We start from the raw sequence: 20,276 nt of genomic DNA on the forward strand, positions 1-20,276 counted from the left end.
TGGTAGTTGTGATTTTTCAAACAGTCTTACCTTTTTCAAGCCTCATCTCCCACTACTTCAAGCCTTAATAGGCACCGGCCAAACGAGAGTCCTGGCAACTTCCCCCCAATACTTGGTGCTTTCTTGGCTCTTTGTTTCTCTTTATTCTACTTCTTTTACCTGGGCTACTTTTCTCCCACTGCCACCACTTAAGTGATACCCATTTTTCAAGGTCCAATTCAATTAACAGCCTTCCATAAAGTCCTTCCTTACTACAACTGGATGTACTTCCTCCCTTTGAATTGTCACAGAACTTAGTATTTTCCCCTTCATAATGTCTACATTCTGCCTTTGTATTGTAATTACTCATATACCCTTGATTCTATCTCAAACAACAAAGGTTTAAGTACCTACTATACGCCGAGCAATATTTTAAGCATTGGGGACACAACAATACACAAACAAAAATACCTCTGTCTTCTTAAACTATATATTCTAAGATAACTAAGGACCTTGAACATAGGGTATCTTAACTGTATTTTTGTGAATGACTTCCTGTTTTGTATACGGCAGGTGTTAAATATTTGTTACTTAAATGTGTTATCCCAATACCCTATAATCATTTCAAAGTATTATGTAAATTTTTATATTAGGGAGCTGTTTTCTACTATCTTGAACTTGAATTTGTCAGCTCAACACTTCAAAACTCTTAATAGAAAGCAAAGGCACCATTATATAAACTGAGCATTTATAAAGAAGTTTTCCCCCTCTTACCCCCATGAGCACAGGACTAGTAATTCTCTCCATGTTCCCAGATGCTCCAGGTGAATGAGGGGATGTCATGATGGGAGACATATGTCCAATGACTGATGACTCTACTTCAGAATCGGCAAGTGGAATCTGGGGCGACCCAGGTGGGCGTCCCTGAACAGTGAGAGCTACATAGGAACCAGCTTTGGAGGGGTAGATAGAGGAAGGGGAGGGAAGGAAAAAGAACATTGTCACCTTTTTTTACAGCATTTCACTACTTCATCTTTGACAGTCCTATAAGATCCAGTTATGTAAGCAAGCATGATCTGCTAACCATTGCTCCAGAAAAAAAGAATCCAACTTGTCATTTCTCTTTTGTTACTCCCCTAAAAATCTAAAAGAACAGTGCCATTTTCAGATAGCAAATTACCACTCAAAATATCAGATATTACATAAAAGCAAACAAAATTTCTAGTCCCAAGAATTGTTTTTAATTTAGGGAAGAGTGTGTTAGTAGCAACCATCTACTAATGGTTATGTTCAATTAATTTCTCAAATGTAAATTTAAGGAATGATCCTATTTTAAAACGCTATAATTAGGCAGGGATTAACTAATTTTCTAGAGTATCGTGACGCATTTTTAAAATAACTTTAAAAAATGCATATGACCAAAAAAACCCACGAAAATTGGAGAAGAAAACCCAATAAATAAATAGTGAGTTTTTATTTTAAACTGTGGAGAAGACAGAAATTCACTAAGCATATTACAGGGGGAAGAAAGCACAGAAAGCAAAATCAACCCTGACCAGAAAGACTCGACAACAGACGCTCATTTATCTAGCATTGAGAAAAAAATGAGACTTTCAAATTAAGGACTTTTCTAGATAGCTGACCTTTGAATAACAAAATCTTCCTCTTAGACTTTCCAATAGAACTTTTAAATGCATTCATACTTTTCTCCCTATTTAACTGTCCATGGAACTCACTGTCAATTATTTCAGTGTCTGGGGTCCTAAAAACCATTTTTTTTTTAACACTTATTGGTCACAAATGCTATTATTTGGGGGTATTTTAGGTACATATGCTTTTCAAGGTTTTCTTTTATTATATTTCTCTCTGTGAGAAAGTCATCTACTATGTCTTATTTACTTATCCATGTGCTTGCCTCTGTTAGCTTCCTATTTCTTCCCTTCCCTTCCCTTCCTCAGCTATGTTTCAACTGCTTTCATTTGAAATCACTTGTATTATGTCTAGAAAATGCATTCATTACACAGTAGGACATGGGGGACCTCCAGCGTAAGTATAGTATACTTTAGTATGCTATAGTATACACAGGTTTGAGGCACTGCAAATTTATATCTGTTGGACACTCAGAGTGTTTTATGCTTTAAGTTTTTAGCTAGGCTCTCGTTATTAGATAAGTCATCTTTTGCTATAGTGCTAGGATTTAACTTTTTAAGTAAAATTTACATTGGAATGGATAAAATATATAACCTAAAAAACTAAAGAAATCATCTTTTTATACTCTGCAATAGTTAGTTATCAGGCATATATTTAGTTATTATCATAAGCCATCATATTTATGTAGCACATAAAAATGCATAAATCACAATCTCATCATATAAATAATCAAATTTATTCATAAACGCAGACCTAATTTTGATTGTCCCTTTTCTTTTGAAAACATACTGAGATTAAGAACTATGATCACAGCGACCATTTAGAGCACTGGGAGTCTGATAAACGTAAAAGAATTCAAGGGTTGTTTTAAACAGTAAGATGGCCAAGGAGGAATGCCATTTATTAAATTTATCCAAAAGATGTCCAGTCTATGAAAAAAAAATGGATTAAATAAAACAGTAGTGTTTCTGCTCAGCTATAAACAACTATTTCTCACTTGTAGTCTACTTTAAAAAAAATTTTTTTTAATGTGTATTTTTGAGAGAATGAGAGAAACAGAAATGGGTGGGGGAGGGGCAGAGAGAGAGGGAGACCCAGAATCCGAAGCAGGCTCCAGGCCCTGAGCTGTCAGCACAGAGCCCAAGGACGGGCTTGACCTCATGAACCGTGAGATCGTGACCTGAGATGAAGTCAGATGCCTAACTGAGTGAGCCACCCAGGTGCCCCAATTGTAGTCTACTTTACTGTGGAATAGTCTGATGCAGAAGATTCTAAATTCTTAACTCTGGAGATTTCCAAGAGATCACTACCCTGCATTTTATTTAATCTTTTACTTATCTGAGGAAACATGATTATGCCAGATGATTTTTAAAGTTCCATTTCAGTTCATCTGGGTCATTCCATCTCAATTCTCAATCTCTTCCCCCTCAGATGACTCATGCATTTCCATATTACCATACGCTTTCCGTATTACCATATTACCAAGAATGACAAGGATATTATAATCAACCATGTATATGAAGTGGACCGAAGATAGTTATTAGTAAATTAAGAATTTTCGCCTCAGACTTTCCTTTAATGCAGCGTTAAAGCAAACTCCAGCCAAGAGGCTAAGTCCAGCCCAGACTGTTCTGACAAAATAAAGTTTTACTGAAACACAGCCACACCCGTTCATTTACATACTGTGTATGGCTGTTTTTGTGCTACAATGACAAAGTTGACTAGCACACTGTAAGGCCCACAAATCCTAAAATATTTACTATCTGGCCTATCACAGAAAATGTTTGCTGATCCCTACTTTAAGGAATTCAGAAACCAATTAACACTAAGAATAACACTTACATTTGATTAGCTTCACCACTTCCAAATGGTTTGAATGAGTCACCAATGTACCATTCACCTTTAAGAAAATGGAAAGTGTATGTCAGGTACACTTCACTGAGAATGGATAAATTGACTTCAGGAATTATTATACATAGTACAACCCATTATAATATAACATAGTACACATAACTACATTAAAATATGTATGTATTGGGTGCAATATTCACTTTTCTCACTGTTCTATAACGTATACTCAGCAATCAAATGAAGTTGAATGCAAAATAAGGCCTTGATTTAAAGGACATTACAATTTACCATGAAAAATGACAAAATACACCATGCAACAGGTTTTACAAGTCCTTCACAGTGAAGGACTCTTGCAAACAAAAAGGACTTCTCTGCTTTTAATTACAAATTCTGTGATTTGTCAAAATCATACTAATTTTTTTGAAAGATAAAAAAATAAGCAATATTTCCACAATACTCAATTTACTTTGAGGTTTCCAATCGTGACCTAATGTTTACAATGAAAATTAATTTTCAGACAGGCTAACTGTGGGAAAGGTTATCCAAAGTCTCAACTAAACCAAATTAAGATATAAATATCAAACACGGATCTACCATTACTTTTGTTGATGTAAGTAATGCTAATTTTTACAAGTTCAAATATGTCAGTGTCAAAAACAGCAGTAAAATACTAACCATGCGCACCAGAGATGATCGCTATTAACCCAAGAAATTTAATCTGTGAGACACTGTTTTAGCAAACACACACCAGATACACAGGCACATATACATATACATTATATCTGTCTTTTTTTCTGCAAATACTTTTTCATTCTACTGTGGATATCTTTCAATATAGGCACACACAGACCTAATCCATTCTTTTTTTAACAGATGTAGATGAAATGGAATTTCTTTCTCTCACCCTCCATTTATGCACATTTGGCCTGTTTACAAATTTTCAATATGATAAGGCTGAAATGAATTTCCCTGTATATATACCAGTTCACATTTGTAAACTTACTTTCTTAGGTTTAAGTTCCCAAAAGCAAAGTTTCTGGTCAAAGGTTATATACTTTTTGAAAGTATATAATCTTTGATGCAAATTCACAGATTTCCATCCAAATAGATACTACCCAATTTATACTCACAAGTTTATGAAAACAGCCATTTTACCATACCTAAACTATGCCAAATGTGTATTATCAATAATCTCTAAAATTCCTCACAACCAAATATATTTGCACCTACCATTTTATTTTTAAATGTTTGTTTATTTTTGAGAGAGAGCACGCACCCAAGCTGGGGAGGTGCAGAGAAAGAGGAAACAGAGGATCCGAAGCAGGCTCCGCACTGTCAGTGCACAGCCCGATGTGGGGCTTGAACTCACAAACTGGGAGATCATGACCTGAGCTCAAGTCAGATGCTCAACAGACTGAGCCACCCACCCAGGCGCCCCTCACTCACCATTTTAATTTCTACTTCTTTGTTATCAGTGAGGTGAGACATATTCTCTATAATATTTATTTCAGTTACTTTGGGGAACTGATAAAATTCTCTGCCTATTTTTCTATTAAGCTATTTATTTATTCTTTTCTTAGGAATTTAAAAATGCTCTTTACAAGCAAGGATATCCTACTCTATACTAAGTTTCAAATATTTTTTTTCCAGGTAGTTGTAAATACATTCATGGTGTGTTTTCCTGTACAGTAATTTGATTTTAAGTATGCAAATTACTCAACTGTCTCAAGAATAATTACTAACTGGGGCGCCTGGGTGGCTCCGTCGGTTAAGCATCCAACCCTTGATTACGGCAGAGCATCAGGCTCTGCACTGACAAGTGTGGAGCCTGCTTGGAAGTGTCTCTCCCTCTCTCTGCCCCTCTCCCACTTGCGTGCGTGCTCTCTTTCCCTCTTTCTCTCTCAAAGTAAATAAATAAGCTTAAAAAAAAAGAGTAATTAGTAACCAATCCACTCTTTTCATGCTTGTCAGAATTCCAGGCTTGTTTCTGGACTGATAGGTCTATATCTAGACTAGAGCCACTTGCTTTGAATTAATCCCTACATCTCATCTCACACATACCCATACGTGTTTGTTTTTTTTTGCTATTCTTATACCTCTGTAAAATCCATTTGGAAGAATCATCAGTTTCACAAGTAATGACACATCTCCTCAATCATATTAGTATATTTTGATGAGACTTTCTTGCTAACAGATTAGTCTGAAGAGAAATGATCTTTATAACTGACTTACTTTCCTATCCCAGAACAAGACTCCATTTATTCGAGTCTTTTATTATGCCCTTCAGTAGAGTAATATTAACCTTAAAATAAATAAGTTTTTTATAAATACATCCTATATAATGCACTGTTTTTGTAAAACTCCAAGTGAAAAATCCAATCCGAAAAACAAATCCAACCCCAAATATGGCTAATATGTGCTGTTTTTTAATCTACCATAAATTCCATCTTTTCCTTACCTTGATGATTCGATCACCTGTCTGTACTCCAGCCCGCATGGCTGCTCCATCTGTAAGAAAAATTAATTACTCAAAATGTAATTCATTTGCCATGTACTGATAATCTTGTTGAAAAAGGCAACATAACCAAATGGTTAAAAAACATGGGCTCTGCCACTCACTAGTTGTGTGACCATAAAATCAGTCAATTTTATGTTTTCTTACTCTAAGCCTCAATATCACCTATAAAATGGGGATGAAAAATACCTACCTCAAACTATAGTATCCAAATAAAGTATTTGACATAGAGTAACAGAACATTATTATTATTATTATTATCTTTTTGGGAAAAGTAGATGTTTTTGAGCATATAACCATTTCTTTAATCTGGTCTACCAAAATATCTCTGGTGCCATGAAAAAATAAAAGTCCATAAATTTCTGTAAGTGATAATGAATAAACATGAACAAGGAGTCATACGGTTTCTAAAACTATATGAGACTGTTTTCTTCCTAGTGAGTACAAAGAAAATCACCTAGGGTAAATTTGTACCTATAAATATGACACTAAAGACTGATCTAGCCCAACAGGCCACGTGACCAGCAATGCATGTGATTATTTTATTATGCACAAGAAATATGAAGCTTTTCTGTTCTTACTCTGTTTGCTCCCAAGTGACAAGACTGTTTTAAAAAATGCCTTGCCTTCTTTGACAGACTGTACGAAGACTGGATTGTCTCCACTGACCGTCAGCCCAAATCCATTGTCATCCTTCTGGATGATCACACAACGCTGAACAAGACCTGCACAAGAACCACAGGGTAAAGAGAGAAGGAAGAGAAAATGGAGAGAAAAAGACATTATTACATATTAATAATGAACTGTAATGAACTGTATTCTATCTGGAGAAACACAAGATGACATGTGAGGCCCTTATCACAAATCAGAGTACTGACCCCATAAACAAAACAAACACAAGAACATCACGAAGAGCCATATATGTTGGTCTCTCACTGGAGAGGTAGAGTAGAATTGCCTCAAGATTAAAAACAGCTACGGCAAAGTGGAAAAGACGAATTATTAGAGAGGAGACAGAACGGAAGCCTATTCACATCTCTGCTATTTATGTGTAACACAAAATCCTCCCCACCGCACTGTGTTTTTCGGTGCTCTAGTTAGTATTTAAACCCAAGAAAATCAAGTATTTTGGGACATAAGGCTAGAAGCATCCCCTGGTAAACCCTAGAGAAATCCAATCTCACTCTCAGAAAAATCTACTCAGAAAAAAACTGACTATGTGAGGGAAACTGACTATACAAAGAAGAGCACCGGCAGATGTTCTCCCAAAACGAACAAGTTCAAAGACAGACCCCGGCTCATAGAAAAAATAAACAGAAAGGAGAAAAAAGTAGAAAAGACAAAGAAAGAACCTGCGAGCTCAACCAGTTCATTTCTTTCACACACTCACCTGGATTCTACAGGAGAACTGTTTTCCTTTTAGCTAGACAGCAAACAAAAGTAGTCAAGGCAAGGCGAGAGAAAGAGGGCCACAACCAGAGGAAGAGAGATGTCCCATCACAGAACCCTGATTGACACCCAAGGCTGTTTGATCACAGATCAAGATCTAAAGATCCTGAACTCTGTGTTAGCCAGAGATTTAACACTTTCAGCTTTGCAGTATCTAAATGCTTCACCAAAAATCAATATACAAAATACGGAGAATAATGCAAGTATAGTGATGATGAGAAAATAACAATTTCTTCAGAATAAAGATTTTTATACAAAGAGCATGACCTTTTAAATAAGTCTGATGCACAAAACAAAGGGTATGTTAAAGATTGCATGTTAATGAATACACGTATTTCTCGCTGTCGTGCAATGTCACAAGTATGTGAGCCTACTACAACCGAAAGCCTGGAATAAGTATATCACAGTACAGGAAACACAAACTATGAACCTCACTCATAACCCTACGTGAGAAATTAAAGTGAATCATGGACCTAAACACAAAGGTTTCAACTTTTCATAAGAAAACACAGGAAAAAATCATCAAGACCTTAGGGTAGGCAGAGATCTTTTAGGATGCAAAATGCATCAACCATAGAAGAAAAAAAAATCATACATTGGACTCAAAATTTTAAATATCTGCTCTTCCAAACACTGATAAATGAAAAGGCAAGCCACAGAGTAGGAGAAAATATTCACGACACAAATATCTGATAAAGGACTTGTATCTTTATTATATTTAAACAACAACAACAACAACTCTACAATTCAATAATAGGGGACACATTTTACTTTATTTATTTTAAATGTTAATTTATTTTTGTGAGAGAGAGACAGAGAGAGGCAGAGCATGAGCAGGGGAGGGAGACACAGAGTCCGAACCAGGCTCTAGGCTTTGAGCTGTCAGCACAGAGCCTGACGCGGGCCTGAACTCTCGAACGGCAAGATCATGACCACAGCCAAAGTCAGCTGCTTAACCGACTGAGCCACCCAGGCGCCCCTAGGGGACACCTTTTAAAAACAGCAAACGATTTCAGGGCACCTGGCTGGATCAGTCAGTGAAGCATGTGACTCTTGAACTCGGGGTTGTGAGTTCAAGCTCCATGTTGGGTGTGGAGATTACTTAAAAATAAAATTATATTGGGGCGCCTGGGTGGCTCAGTCGGTTAAGCGGCCGACTTCGGCTCGGGTCATGATCTCGCGGTCCGTGAGTTCGAGCCCCGCGTTGGGCTCTGTGCTGACAGCTCAGAGCCTGGGGCCTGTTTCAGATTCTGTGTCTCCCTCTCTCTGACCCTCCCCTGTTCATGCTCTGTCTCTCCCTGTCTCAAAAATAAATAAAACATATTAAAAAATAAATAAATAAAATTGTATATAAAAAAGAAAAAGAATAAAAGATCTAAATAAACGCATCACAAAGAAAGATACTGAATGGCCAATAAGCACAGGTAAAGGTGCTCAACATCTGCAGTCATCAGGAAGACGCACATTAAGATACAATGAGATACTACTATACGGTAACTAGAAATGGCTAAAAATAAAAAGACTGATAATATCAAATGTTAGCAAGGATGTGGAGCAACTGGAATGCTCATGCACTGCTGATAGGAGTGTAAAATGGTACAAATGCTTTGGAAAACAGTTTAGAAATTTCTTATAAACATGAGTACTCGAATCAAAAGGTGAGTATGCATTTACACATGACACAACAATTTCACTCCCAAGAGAAATGAAAACCCATGTCCACGTAAAGACTGGTACACAAACATTCATAGCACTTTTGTTCATAAGAGCCAAAAACTAGAAACAACTCTAACGTCCATCAACATGTGAATGGATAAACATACTGTTGTGTATCCGTTATAAAAAATACTACTTGGCAAGGGAAAAAAAAAAAAAAAAGGAATAACTCACACGTGTAGCAAACATGTAAGAATCACAAAAACATCATGCTAAGCAGAAGAAAACAGATACAAAAGAGAGTACATACTATGTTATTCCAAATGGAGAACAGACAAAACTGAAGAACAGTAACAAAAGCAGATTAGTGGTTGCCTAGGGGCAGGGTTGGGAGGAAGGGTAAGAATGACCACAAAGAGACACGCAGGAACTTTCTGGGGTGATGGTCCTGTATCTTAATTAAGGTAATGGTTACATGAATGTATTCATTTGTCAAAACTCATCCAACGGTACACTTAAAAGGACTGCAACTTATTTTATACAAATTGTACCTCAAGAAAGTTGATTTTCAATATCAAAATCTGTTAACCCTCAATTCTAGAGACTACTCAACACCAAACAGTATTTGAATTAGCAAATTCACCACTTCCACAAAACAGTACAGTGAAACGGGGACAGAGGAAAGATAATCTATCAGAATTCAATGTTTGACTTAATGTTGCGTCCTTCGAGTAATTAGGAAAAGTTATAAAATCAAGGAAGAAGTGTTCTTTGTAAATTTCTAGTACATAATACAATCAATATAAGAATCAGACTAGAATAAGAGCAATGGTTTATCAGATTCTTTAAAAATCCATGCCCGGTATTAGAAAAATAAATATTTGATGATCTATTTCCTTTAAAATTATTTAAAATTTGTTTTTTAAATTTTTTAAATGTTTATTTTTATTTTTGAGAGAGACCAAGCATGAGCAGGGGAGAGGCAGAGAAAGAGGGAGAGAGAGAATTCCAAGCAGGCTCTGAGCTGTCAGCGCAGAGCCCAACATGGGGCTCGAACTCACGAACTATGAGATCATGACCTGAGCCGAAGTCGGACGTTTAACCAACTGAGGCACCCAGGTGCCCCTGAAATTTCAAAGTAAGATATCATGACTTTAAAATAAAAATCAAGACAGCTGCAACACTGAATATAGAGATTTTTCTCACACTTATATCTATGTTCCCCAGTTCTCCTACCCCACCTCCCAAGAGCTGAAAAATCAGTGAATTAAAGGTTTCTAATGTTGGGGTTTGCTGTGCTAAGCCACTGGCCTTCTTAAACAGACTGTTTTTTTGATCCCTGTAGAGAACAGGATGCTTGTAAAAAATAAGGGAGAGGAGCAATGGGCATTAAGAGTTTTGCTACGTTTGTGTATTTCACTTGAATATAATATATATTAAGTACTTAGCTTAATGCCTGACAAATATAAATAACGGCTCATAAATGTTATTATTTTATTATGATGAGGGGTAGCATGCCCTTGGATTTTCATGCTCAGAAATATAATACTCATCTCTCCATGCCATCAATAAAAAATCAATTAATAAACACTTTTAACTTATGGGCAACTGGGTGGCTCAGTCAATTAAGCGTCCAACTCTTGGTTTGGGTTCAGATCGTGATCTCATGATTCATGAGTTCAAGCCCTTTGTTGGGTTCTATGCTGACACCGTGGAGCCTGCTTGCGATTCTCTCTCTCTCTCTCTCTCTGTCTGCACCCCTGCCTCCATTCTCTCTCTCTCAAAATAAATTAAAAAAAAAAACAAAAAAACACAACATTTTTCTGTTAAACTCCTGTCATTAATGGGAATGCTCCTTAAAAGGATCAATCCTCATTTACGTCTTTGTCTAAATTTCATTTTGTTTTGTTTTAACAAAACAAGCAAATTAGATTTGGGTGGGGAAGGAATAGAGAAGGGAAATATTACAGAGTAGGGCTTCTTCTTATAAGAAGGCAACGTTAGAATACGGGAGATAGCAAGAAGGCCTCGAGAAACAAATCACCTTCTCTTATAAGCTTTTCCTAAACATCCAGACTAGGTCGGGTACCCCCTTACAGACTGCACCCTCTTGTTATGCCCACAGTATCATTATCATTCACAGTTGATTCCTATTTCTTTTTCTCTTCTCACTAGATTATATGCTTCAAGAATATAGGGTCTCTATCTTGTTTACAATCTTATCTCAGGAACTGGCACATGTTGAGACACAGAGAAATTTTCTTTAATTGGAAAAGTTGAGGAGTCTAGAGATGGAAGTTCAGAAAAGAAAGTCATTAATAAGAGAGAAAAAAAATCCATCACCGTCAATTTCAGCAACTATGTCTAGGGTCCTAACAGACTGCTAAAATTTGAACGATATAGTAGAATTACCTCAGAATACTGCAAACCTGTTTTCTACAATTCAAAACTGTCCAGCTTGATCACTTTTCCCTCTTAATTCTACATCAAAAGGAGATGAGGACCAAAGGAGAAGAGCAAACAGAGAAAGAGCTATGTACATATCCTATTTATCTTTCTCCTCTCCCCAACCCCACTATATTGTCCATTTATTATTATTCTATCTGCTAATCTGAGAATCTGATATACTTTAACATATAAGAACTACTAGAACAATACAAAAAGAAAACATGACTTACATATACAGTCGATTCAGAATCCACGGAATTCAAATTAATGATCCTATTTTGTCCTATGAATCTATGCCATCTGCAAAACCTTAGATTGGGGGTCGTAATTAACTAAAAACTAAGCTGTTGTTCCATTCAAAATTCAGAAATCCGGTCTTTCAAATGCTTAGATCTATTATGTTCCTTCCCATTGAAAATCAAATAAAATGCTTTTCTTTTTTCTCAGGAGAAATTATTTTTTTTAATGTTTATTTATTTATTTTTGGAAGAGAGAGTGCAAACGGGGCATGGGAAGGGAGAGAGGGAGACAAAGAATCTGAAGCAGGCTCCAGGCTCTGAGCTGTCAGCAGAGAGCCCGACGCAGGGCTTGAACTCACGAACCACAAGATCATGTTCCGAGCCAAAGTCAGGAGCTTAACCAACTGAGCCACCCAGGCGCCTCATTGGGAGAAATGTTCTACTTGTTGTAGACCAGAAGCTGTTTTAACCCAAATCTCACCCTTAACACCCTTAACACTGAAATCACCAATACACCAACAATGAAATCACCAAAGATTAAATTATTATATCACTGAAATATCCTTTTTGACAAACCAGAACCCACTTTCTTAATTTAACAAATTTGCATTGAACATCTGTCCACTAGTTATTTAATACCACAGTCTATAGGTGTTGTGAAAAGTACAAAACTACTAGAAGCCTCTGCTCTCCAAGAACTTAAAATCTTGGCAGGAAAGGACAAAAGAGAAACAAATAGAGAAACAATGACAATGTTTAATAAAGAATCCAAGTATGGTACAGATAACAGGCCCTGTATGTTATAAAAGAAGGGAAAGATAACAGTGGAGTCCTAACTCCGAAACAGCCATTTTCAAATTTCATTGATTAAAAACCAACCAACCAACAAACACCGTCCACCATTTTTACTTTTTCTGGTTTTTACAAACACATGTAGTTCATAGTTTGTTTGTGGGTCTGTCTTGCTGAATCACTTACTGTCTGTGATAGCTGCATACAATGTGTTGACCTCTGAGTATGAGTTTCTATACGGTCCCAAATCACTTTGAAGCTGCATCCAAGTGCCATGTGTGAAGACAGGCAGAGAGTGCTCAACAAGTAAGATAATGGTGAGGCTCAACCTCCCCTGAAACTTGGTCATGGTAATACTTTCTCATTCCCATTGTTCTTGGTGCCATATGAAGATTGTTTTCACAGCTATCCACTTGTTAAGGGCATACGGAGCCCTGGTAAACAAGTGCCTATCTCTATTACGGTACTTACCAAAACGTATTAAGATTCTTCTTTTGTGCTAGACTGTGAGCTCCTAGAAAGCACGTACAGATCCTATTATCTTTGCATCTCCATCCCTTATCATAGTGCCTGGCATACAATAGGTACTCACTGTATATTCACTGAGTAAATCTGCATGTATTTTATATACGGGAAATTTTAAACCATATTCAATCACTTTTTAGGAAAAAGTAAAATCATAGGCCTGAAAACCATGCAAAGTAGTGAAGTACTTTTATAAGGACACTAATCTCCTGCCTTGCCTAAATTCTAACTAAAGTAATTTGATTCCCCACCTACCCTAAAATAACTCTAGTTACAAATAAATTTTTCTTTATTTCCTGTTTTTTAAAGTTTATCATACTTCACCTGGAAGCTAACAGACATCATGCTTCATATCATCAGTGAAGTAAGAGTGTTCTTTAAAATTTATATAAATACTATTCTTTTCCTAAATTTTATTTTCTCTTTATAACAAGACATTTCTTTTTCTTGTTATAACAGTGGGGTATTTGAAACCAACATAAAATGACTGTTTCTTACTTAAAAGGTAATTACCAAGAATGGTATTTTGAAAAGTGAAAAAAATCAAGCCTTTGTAGTGCTTTGGAGTGGGGAGGGAAGAAGTCATGAAAAGGTCCCCTGAAAAAGAGGAGAAAGTTCTCTCTGATTTCACTATAAGACATATGTGGAGAAAGGCAACAACCATAGTGCCAAAGAGCAAATTACTGAAAATGGAGTGTTAAATACGCAAGGCAATATGTGAACCCTTCCATACTGCATTTAGTCCAGGGAAAGCACATTAGTCTTTCTTCACCTTTGATTTTATTACATGACCAAACTTCTCGAAGTCTCACCTCTTAAGAATTAGCTTCAGGGAAGGGTGTGGAGAAAGACCATGTGCAACCTCATAAAAAACAGCTCATTTTTAAACTGCTGCCAGACATACATGTTTTATGAGTAAGACCTCAGATAATCCTTTGATTAAGAAGCTTCTGGATTCTAAATGCACAATGCTGCCAGCAAGAGGAAGCCTTAACTTCCAAGTAGGCTGATTTCATTCTTTTAGACTATTACCAGCAACGAGGCTCTTTTCTAAGTTAAATTTTCTTCTACCTTAAAATTTTTCTGAAGACAAGAAAGATCCAATCAAGGTGAGCTACCATTTTGTTCTATCGATTCTCTTTACTAAAATACTTTATTCCAATATCAATAATCACTCATTCATAACTCACTTGATGTGTGCCCCCCCACCCCCACCCCCGTGTCAGGCACTACGGGAGATGCACAGATAAAGATAAATAATAACAAGACAGTCAAAACAGTAGACACAAAGCAGGATGTCGAAGGTCAGACAACAGAGGAGTGGGGTGGACCTAGGAAAGCCCTATGTTGGAGGTAGTATTTGAATGGCGCCTTGTAGGAAGGAGAGTTAAAAGGAGGTAAACCGTTCAAGACAATGGGAATGGCATGAGCAAAAAAAGAATACCAAGCTATGTTTGGAAAGTGAAACTTTGGAGGAGGGGCTGGTATCTCTAGGTGAGTGGTAGTAGAAGTAAGTTAACAGTAGGAGATTAGGGCAGAATGATAAACTGGAAACAAATTACAGCATATCTAAACTATCTGTACTCTCCTAGTAAGTGAGTGAATGACCAAATCCTTACTTTAGTATACTAACAGAAAGAGTAGAATGGAGAAAAGTAAGTGAATCAATGTGAAACAAAGTTACGAGTCTACGAGAATAGTCTTATGTTGTGATGGAAAACTGAACAAAGCGGTGGTAACAGAACCGAGTGAGGGCCAAAAAATAATGTGAGGGTAGAATCAATGGGACTTGGCAAATAGTGGACTACCGAGGACAGGGGAAAGAGGGAAGTCAAAGGTAACTTCAAGAAAATGAGACTAGGTGAATGGAAGAACGGCAGTACCATGAAAAGAATCAGGGAAATCAAAAGAAAGTCTGATTTCTGGCCACTGGGAACAATGATGAATCCCACACTGGCCATTCCGAATTTGAAGGATGGTTAGGGGCACCTGGGTTGCTCGGTTGGTTAAACGTCTGGCTTCAGCTCAGGTCACGACCTCACGAGTCGTGGGTTCGAGCCCTACATCAGGCTCTATGCTAACAGCTGAGAGCCTGGAGCCTGTTTTGGATTCTCTCTCTCTCTCTCTCTCTCTCTCCCTGCTGCACTCTGTGTGTCTCTCTCAAAAATAAACATTAAAAAAAAATTGAAGGATGGTTAGAGTGAAAGTATTCAGAAAATGGTTAAAAATAGAAGACTGGAAACAGGAGAAAAGATCAAGGACAGAAAAGTGGACCATGCCTACATTTATAAGAGGGAAAAAGCAATCAAGTAAAGAAAAGTCAAAACAATTGCAGACAGAAAAGGACCACATTAATGCAATACCATGGAAATGAAAAAAAAAAAAGGGCATCAGCACTGCCAAATTGTTCAGAGGAAGGTGAGAACTGAGAAAAAGTTTACTGATTGTTAAGGATCTTCTGGTTCACCTTCCAGATAGTATGTGTTCAGAGGTCAGATTTCAAGAGGTTAAGAAGTGAATGACTTATAAGGAAATAGAAGGTTCATGTTGTAGAATGCTCTTTGTCAGGCTAAAGAAGAAAGCAGAAAGAATAATAACTTGGTGAGAGTAAGAGTCAAACCAAGGACTTTTATATTTATGAATCTGAAGAAGCTGAATTTAAAAAAAATAAGAATTTTTAAAAAATACACTGAAGTATCCAACCAGGACAGTTCAAGTACTAATAGTTTGCCTCTGTTACGGACTGCTGCTTGTGTCCCCCCCCCCGCCAAATTCATATGCTGAGCCCTAACCCCTAACGTAATGGTATTTGCAGATGGGGCCTTTGGGAGGTAATCAGAATGAGATGAGGTCCAGAGAGTGGGGCCCTCATGATGAGACTCACGTCCTTAGAAGAAGAGACACCAGAGAGATTGTTCTCTCTCTACATGAGCTCACACCAAAGAAGGGCCATGTGAGCACAAAGCCAAAGGTGGCCATCTGCAAGCCAGGAAAGAGAGCTCACCAGAATCTGGCACCCTGGTCTCATACTTCAAGCGTCCAAAACTTCAAGAAAATACATCTCTGTTATTTAAGCCAAGTCTCTAGTATTTTGTTATAGTAGTCCCAGCAGATTAAGACAGCTTCAAAAAGACATGGGTTAATTTCTGGTACATAATACTATCAGCTAGAATCTCTTCATGAAACAAGACAGAAGGTAGGAAGAAGCTGCAAACTCAAAATTCCCTTGCCCTTCTCTCATATCCCACAAAAATCCACAGAATTTTCCATTACGATAGTAGTGAGAAAAAGACAAAATTAAGTATAATTAAAATTGCAAATCAGAAACACGATCTGCTCATGATCAACGGAGTCCAAAAGGTGCAGAAGGAAAAATAAGGAGAAATGGAATAAGTACTGACCTACTGCACCAGGCAGAAACCTAACAAAAGAAGTCCATACAAAACAAACATTTGGTTTCCTTTTAAAATGAGCAAAGTAAATCTACCTCACAAAGTAGCTCTAAAAATAGCCAAGAGAGTTCAAAATAAGTAATTTGTAAGCAAAGAACTAGCATTCGTCTAAGTAGTGAGCTAATGAATTTTACCCCAAGACCATATATAATCTCAAAAGTTAGAAGTGGGCTTGTTAAGAGACCCGACACTAAAGCAATGTCAGCAGTTGCTACAATTCTAGTCCATCATATTTCAGTATTTCCAAGCTTTTCTGGACTCCCTAGAGATTCCTTTCCAACTGTGCTAACTGCACCAAGTCTGAAGGAGTCCATTCACACAGGTGATAAAATATTTGTAATGTCAAAGAGATTTAAGTTAGTATGCTAACTCTGTTCCGATCAACTCATCCCTTTTATAAGTGCTTTTTAAAGACTCACGGCTCAGTTCCTTCCAGAAAAGGTATTTCGAGGGTTTTCAAGAAACAAACATACAAAGAAGCCACACCTTGTTTCCCCATTACCACTTTAAATGTTTCTATTACTAACAAGCGAATGGCATGCCTGAACTAGCATTGATATTCCTATCACTGAAATATTAACATCCAAATCAAACAGCAAGCTTTTGCATACATACCACAGATCTAGGAAAATGGTGGGGAGGTGAAATACAACACTGCAAAGGCTACTGGAAAAGAAGGGGGCCGTAAAGATGGTGTTCACATTCCTAAGGAGAGGATAAACCATAGGAAGCTCTTTACGAAGAACAGAAAGACGGAGTCTCGAGAAATTCGGAAGCTATTTCTTACTTATGAGAAGCCAAATACTTTGGAAGGGAGGAAAAACACAAACCTGCCATGCCATACAGCACGGTGCACATTTCATCTTGAACTACTGTAAAAGGTTTCACTGCACGAAAAAGGTACTGGTCACAAAAACCAAAGCAAAGAACCGTATTTATCCCACAGAGAAGCATTAACTGGTTTATAACCAAACACTGAAGCCTCGTAATATTAAAAAGTATGTGACACTGTGGGCTCAAGTGTCAGGAAATACAAATTACAAAATGTCTTACAGGGGGGAGGGGCATTCTCATATATTTGTTTCCTTTCATGTATGTCAAGCTAGGAAACAGCTACATCTGGGCGAACTTCCGTTTGATAGACTTTTTGTTCTTTTAGAGAAGACCTGGTTCTCCTTTGAGGACAAATTTGGAATCTTCATAAAAAGAAGTAACTTATTAGTCTTTCAGCTATTTTAAAAGTCTTGGCTCCAAGCAGTGCTTCTCCTATTCACTTTTCTCAAAAAACGAACTGGATGCCAAAACAAGGGAAGAGGACGGCAGGGAACACTGTGCAGAGGAAAGGGAAAAACACATATGAACTTCACAAACATGGTTTATATTCTCTTTGGAAGACAGGACACAGTCTAGAAATATTAGTGTTTCAATCTTCTGTTGCAAAACGTTAACCATTCAGATTAAACCTGCTCTTTGTGAAAAAATACCTTTAAAAGGTACCATTTTGAAATTGTCCCATTCAGAATAAGCTTCAGGGAAACTTATAAAAGGCGTAAACAAATTCTTCAAGCCACAGAAATAAAATACTTAAGGTATTTTTGCTGTTGTGGATTAATCATACACGAACAGCATTTTCAGATAATGAAGGCAATTAAAAACAAATAAAAAAATCAAATAAGAATTCCAGAGAACTGCTAACACCTCTGAATCACACCAGTGCTATACTTAGAGGGAAAGACTGGTGCCATGAAATTCTACATGATCCAATCTCCGCAAATGGGACACGGGAAGAAGATGCCAAGAATTCAAAGCCCATCCATGTTGCATGGAGGAGGCTGACTCAAACCTATCAGACATCATCACTTTCCCATCATCCACAAGATGGAAGAGAAGATGGGTCATGTGGCCTACCCTTACTCTACAATGTTAGTTTCTAGCAACCTTAAGCTTCCCAGTTGCAGCCACATTAAAACCCCGGCTCCCTTTCCCTGCAGTAGGTCATGCCATGCAGAGCAGACACAAGGAAGGCTGCAGTTATTTAAAAAAAAAAAAAAAAGGAAACAGCATGAAGCAAGCTCCAAAGGTGCAAGGCTGAATCAGCTACATTAGCTTACCATATATCTCGGATCTACTCTCCTCTGAACTAGACTTTGTCTTCTTGGAGGAGCTATCTGCACAAGAGCGGGAGAAAAGGAGAGAGATATAGAAAATATGGAGACCAATGTAAGGGGAAAAATTCATGGGGGGGAAAAGAATGAATCATGATCAAGTTAAATCGTGCAAACACAAAGTATGAACATCACAGGTGATAGCACTTAGAACAGTCACGAACAGCACAGGTAATGACATATTTTAAAGATTTATCGAAGAAAAGATAGTGCAATAAAAATATGTTCAAACAAAACAACACATGAATAGTCTACAAAATGTATCATCTGACGACCGTAGAGATGGCAAAAGCACCAAAAGCTGTGATAATCTCATTTTGAAGCACTGCATCCCCTCCGCTAAATCTGTCTTTGGAGACAGCACATCACAGGTGAACGATACAGAGTAAGTCATTCTAACAAGACTAGACTATTTGGGTGCACTTGGGCAGAAACTCATTAGCAAGACAGTAACTAATCATATAAACAAATAAAAGCCACTGAGCCTCATGATGTCAAAGTTAGGTATCAGAAATAATTATCTTTTAATAGAAATCCACAAGTTATACCCCACCACAAAGCCTAAATTGATGATCGGGACTTCATTTTTACCTACTACTCAAGATGCAAGTAAATTATTAGCTATTCACTTCCTATTCTTCCCTGTCTAGATGATAATATTTTTTCAAAATAACAGTTTATACGAAGAATATGAAATATTAGACACCAAAAATATACTTTTAAAAATTAAAAATCGTATTTATAAACAAAAATATCTAAAAAGATATTTTATTTGTGTATCTAAGACCCTAGCATTCATTTACTTTATCTTTTGTCATAGGAACATACAACTGAGTAAAACTGTTATGAGCACAGAGAACACAAATCAGTTTCAAATGACAAAAGCAAAATTATCAAGCATTTTTTTATAAATTAAATACTGAGAGAGTTTATAAGGAGAAAACAAAAGACCGTATTTTACAAAAGGAGTTCAATCTGTATGTATAAAATTAAGAATTTAATAATCAGAAGTCTACTAGCATGAAAACTTTAGGAAAGATCAACATTACTTAAGACTCTCTAAGCTCAGAATACTTGACTGAAGAAAAAGGGATCTCTATTCATTCGCTTACTCTAAAATCGTACGATCATTAATTTTTGAAGTTGGATTTTATCTAATACTCCAATTTACCACAATCACACATGAATTTTTAAATAACTACAGAAATCTGTAGTTGTTACTGCTTTGATTTCATGAATTACTACTGTTCATACTTATGATTCATTTTAACACTAAGTCCTTGGTCTGACTGGAATCTCTAATTATGATATAATAACTATTTCTCTTCTCATGATTATTTTTTTAAAAATCACACTCTACAATGATGCTTCCATAGTGGAATCCATAGTGTTGAGTGTTAAAAACGCATGCAACTCCTCCTGAATGCACAGGTTTTATATTACATCACTGAGGAGGAAGGAGAGTCCTGAACAGACCAAACAGTAACTCCTGGTGTTTCAGGTAGTTCTACAGCTTAAGCTGTATTAGTCTGAACTTCATTACTCTCAAAAGTCT

The 20,276-nt window shown here is 36.9% G+C and overlaps 1 protein-coding gene across 5 annotated transcripts in view; it reads right to left on the bottom strand.

Annotated features, from left to right (window-relative positions):
• Positions 1-20,276, bottom strand: part of ARHGEF12 (Rho guanine nucleotide exchange factor 12) — a 149,917-nt gene that overhangs the window by 56,466 nt on the left and 73,175 nt on the right. For 2 of the 5 annotated variants that reach the window (XM_019468860.2, XM_019468857.2), the window contains exons 4-8: positions 18,668-18,724; positions 6,622-6,720; positions 5,939-5,988; positions 3,472-3,529; positions 754-932 (exon numbers count right to left, since the gene is read on the bottom strand). In XM_019468860.2, the coding sequence (XP_019324405.1) occupies positions 754-932; positions 3,472-3,529; positions 5,939-5,988; positions 6,622-6,720; positions 18,668-18,724 (443 nt within the window). The remainder of the gene's footprint in view (positions 1-753; positions 933-3,471; positions 3,530-5,938; positions 5,989-6,621; positions 6,721-18,667; positions 18,725-20,276) is intronic. The other 3 variants (XM_019468861.2, XM_019468862.2, XM_019468858.2) reach the window with 2 other exon arrangements.

This window comes from Panthera pardus, unplaced genomic scaffold (assembly GCF_024362965.1).
Source record: "Panthera pardus isolate Hobbes unplaced genomic scaffold, ASM2436296v1 HiC_scaffold_12, whole genome shotgun sequence".
Lineage (NCBI taxonomy): Eukaryota > Metazoa > Chordata > Mammalia > Carnivora > Felidae > Panthera > Panthera pardus.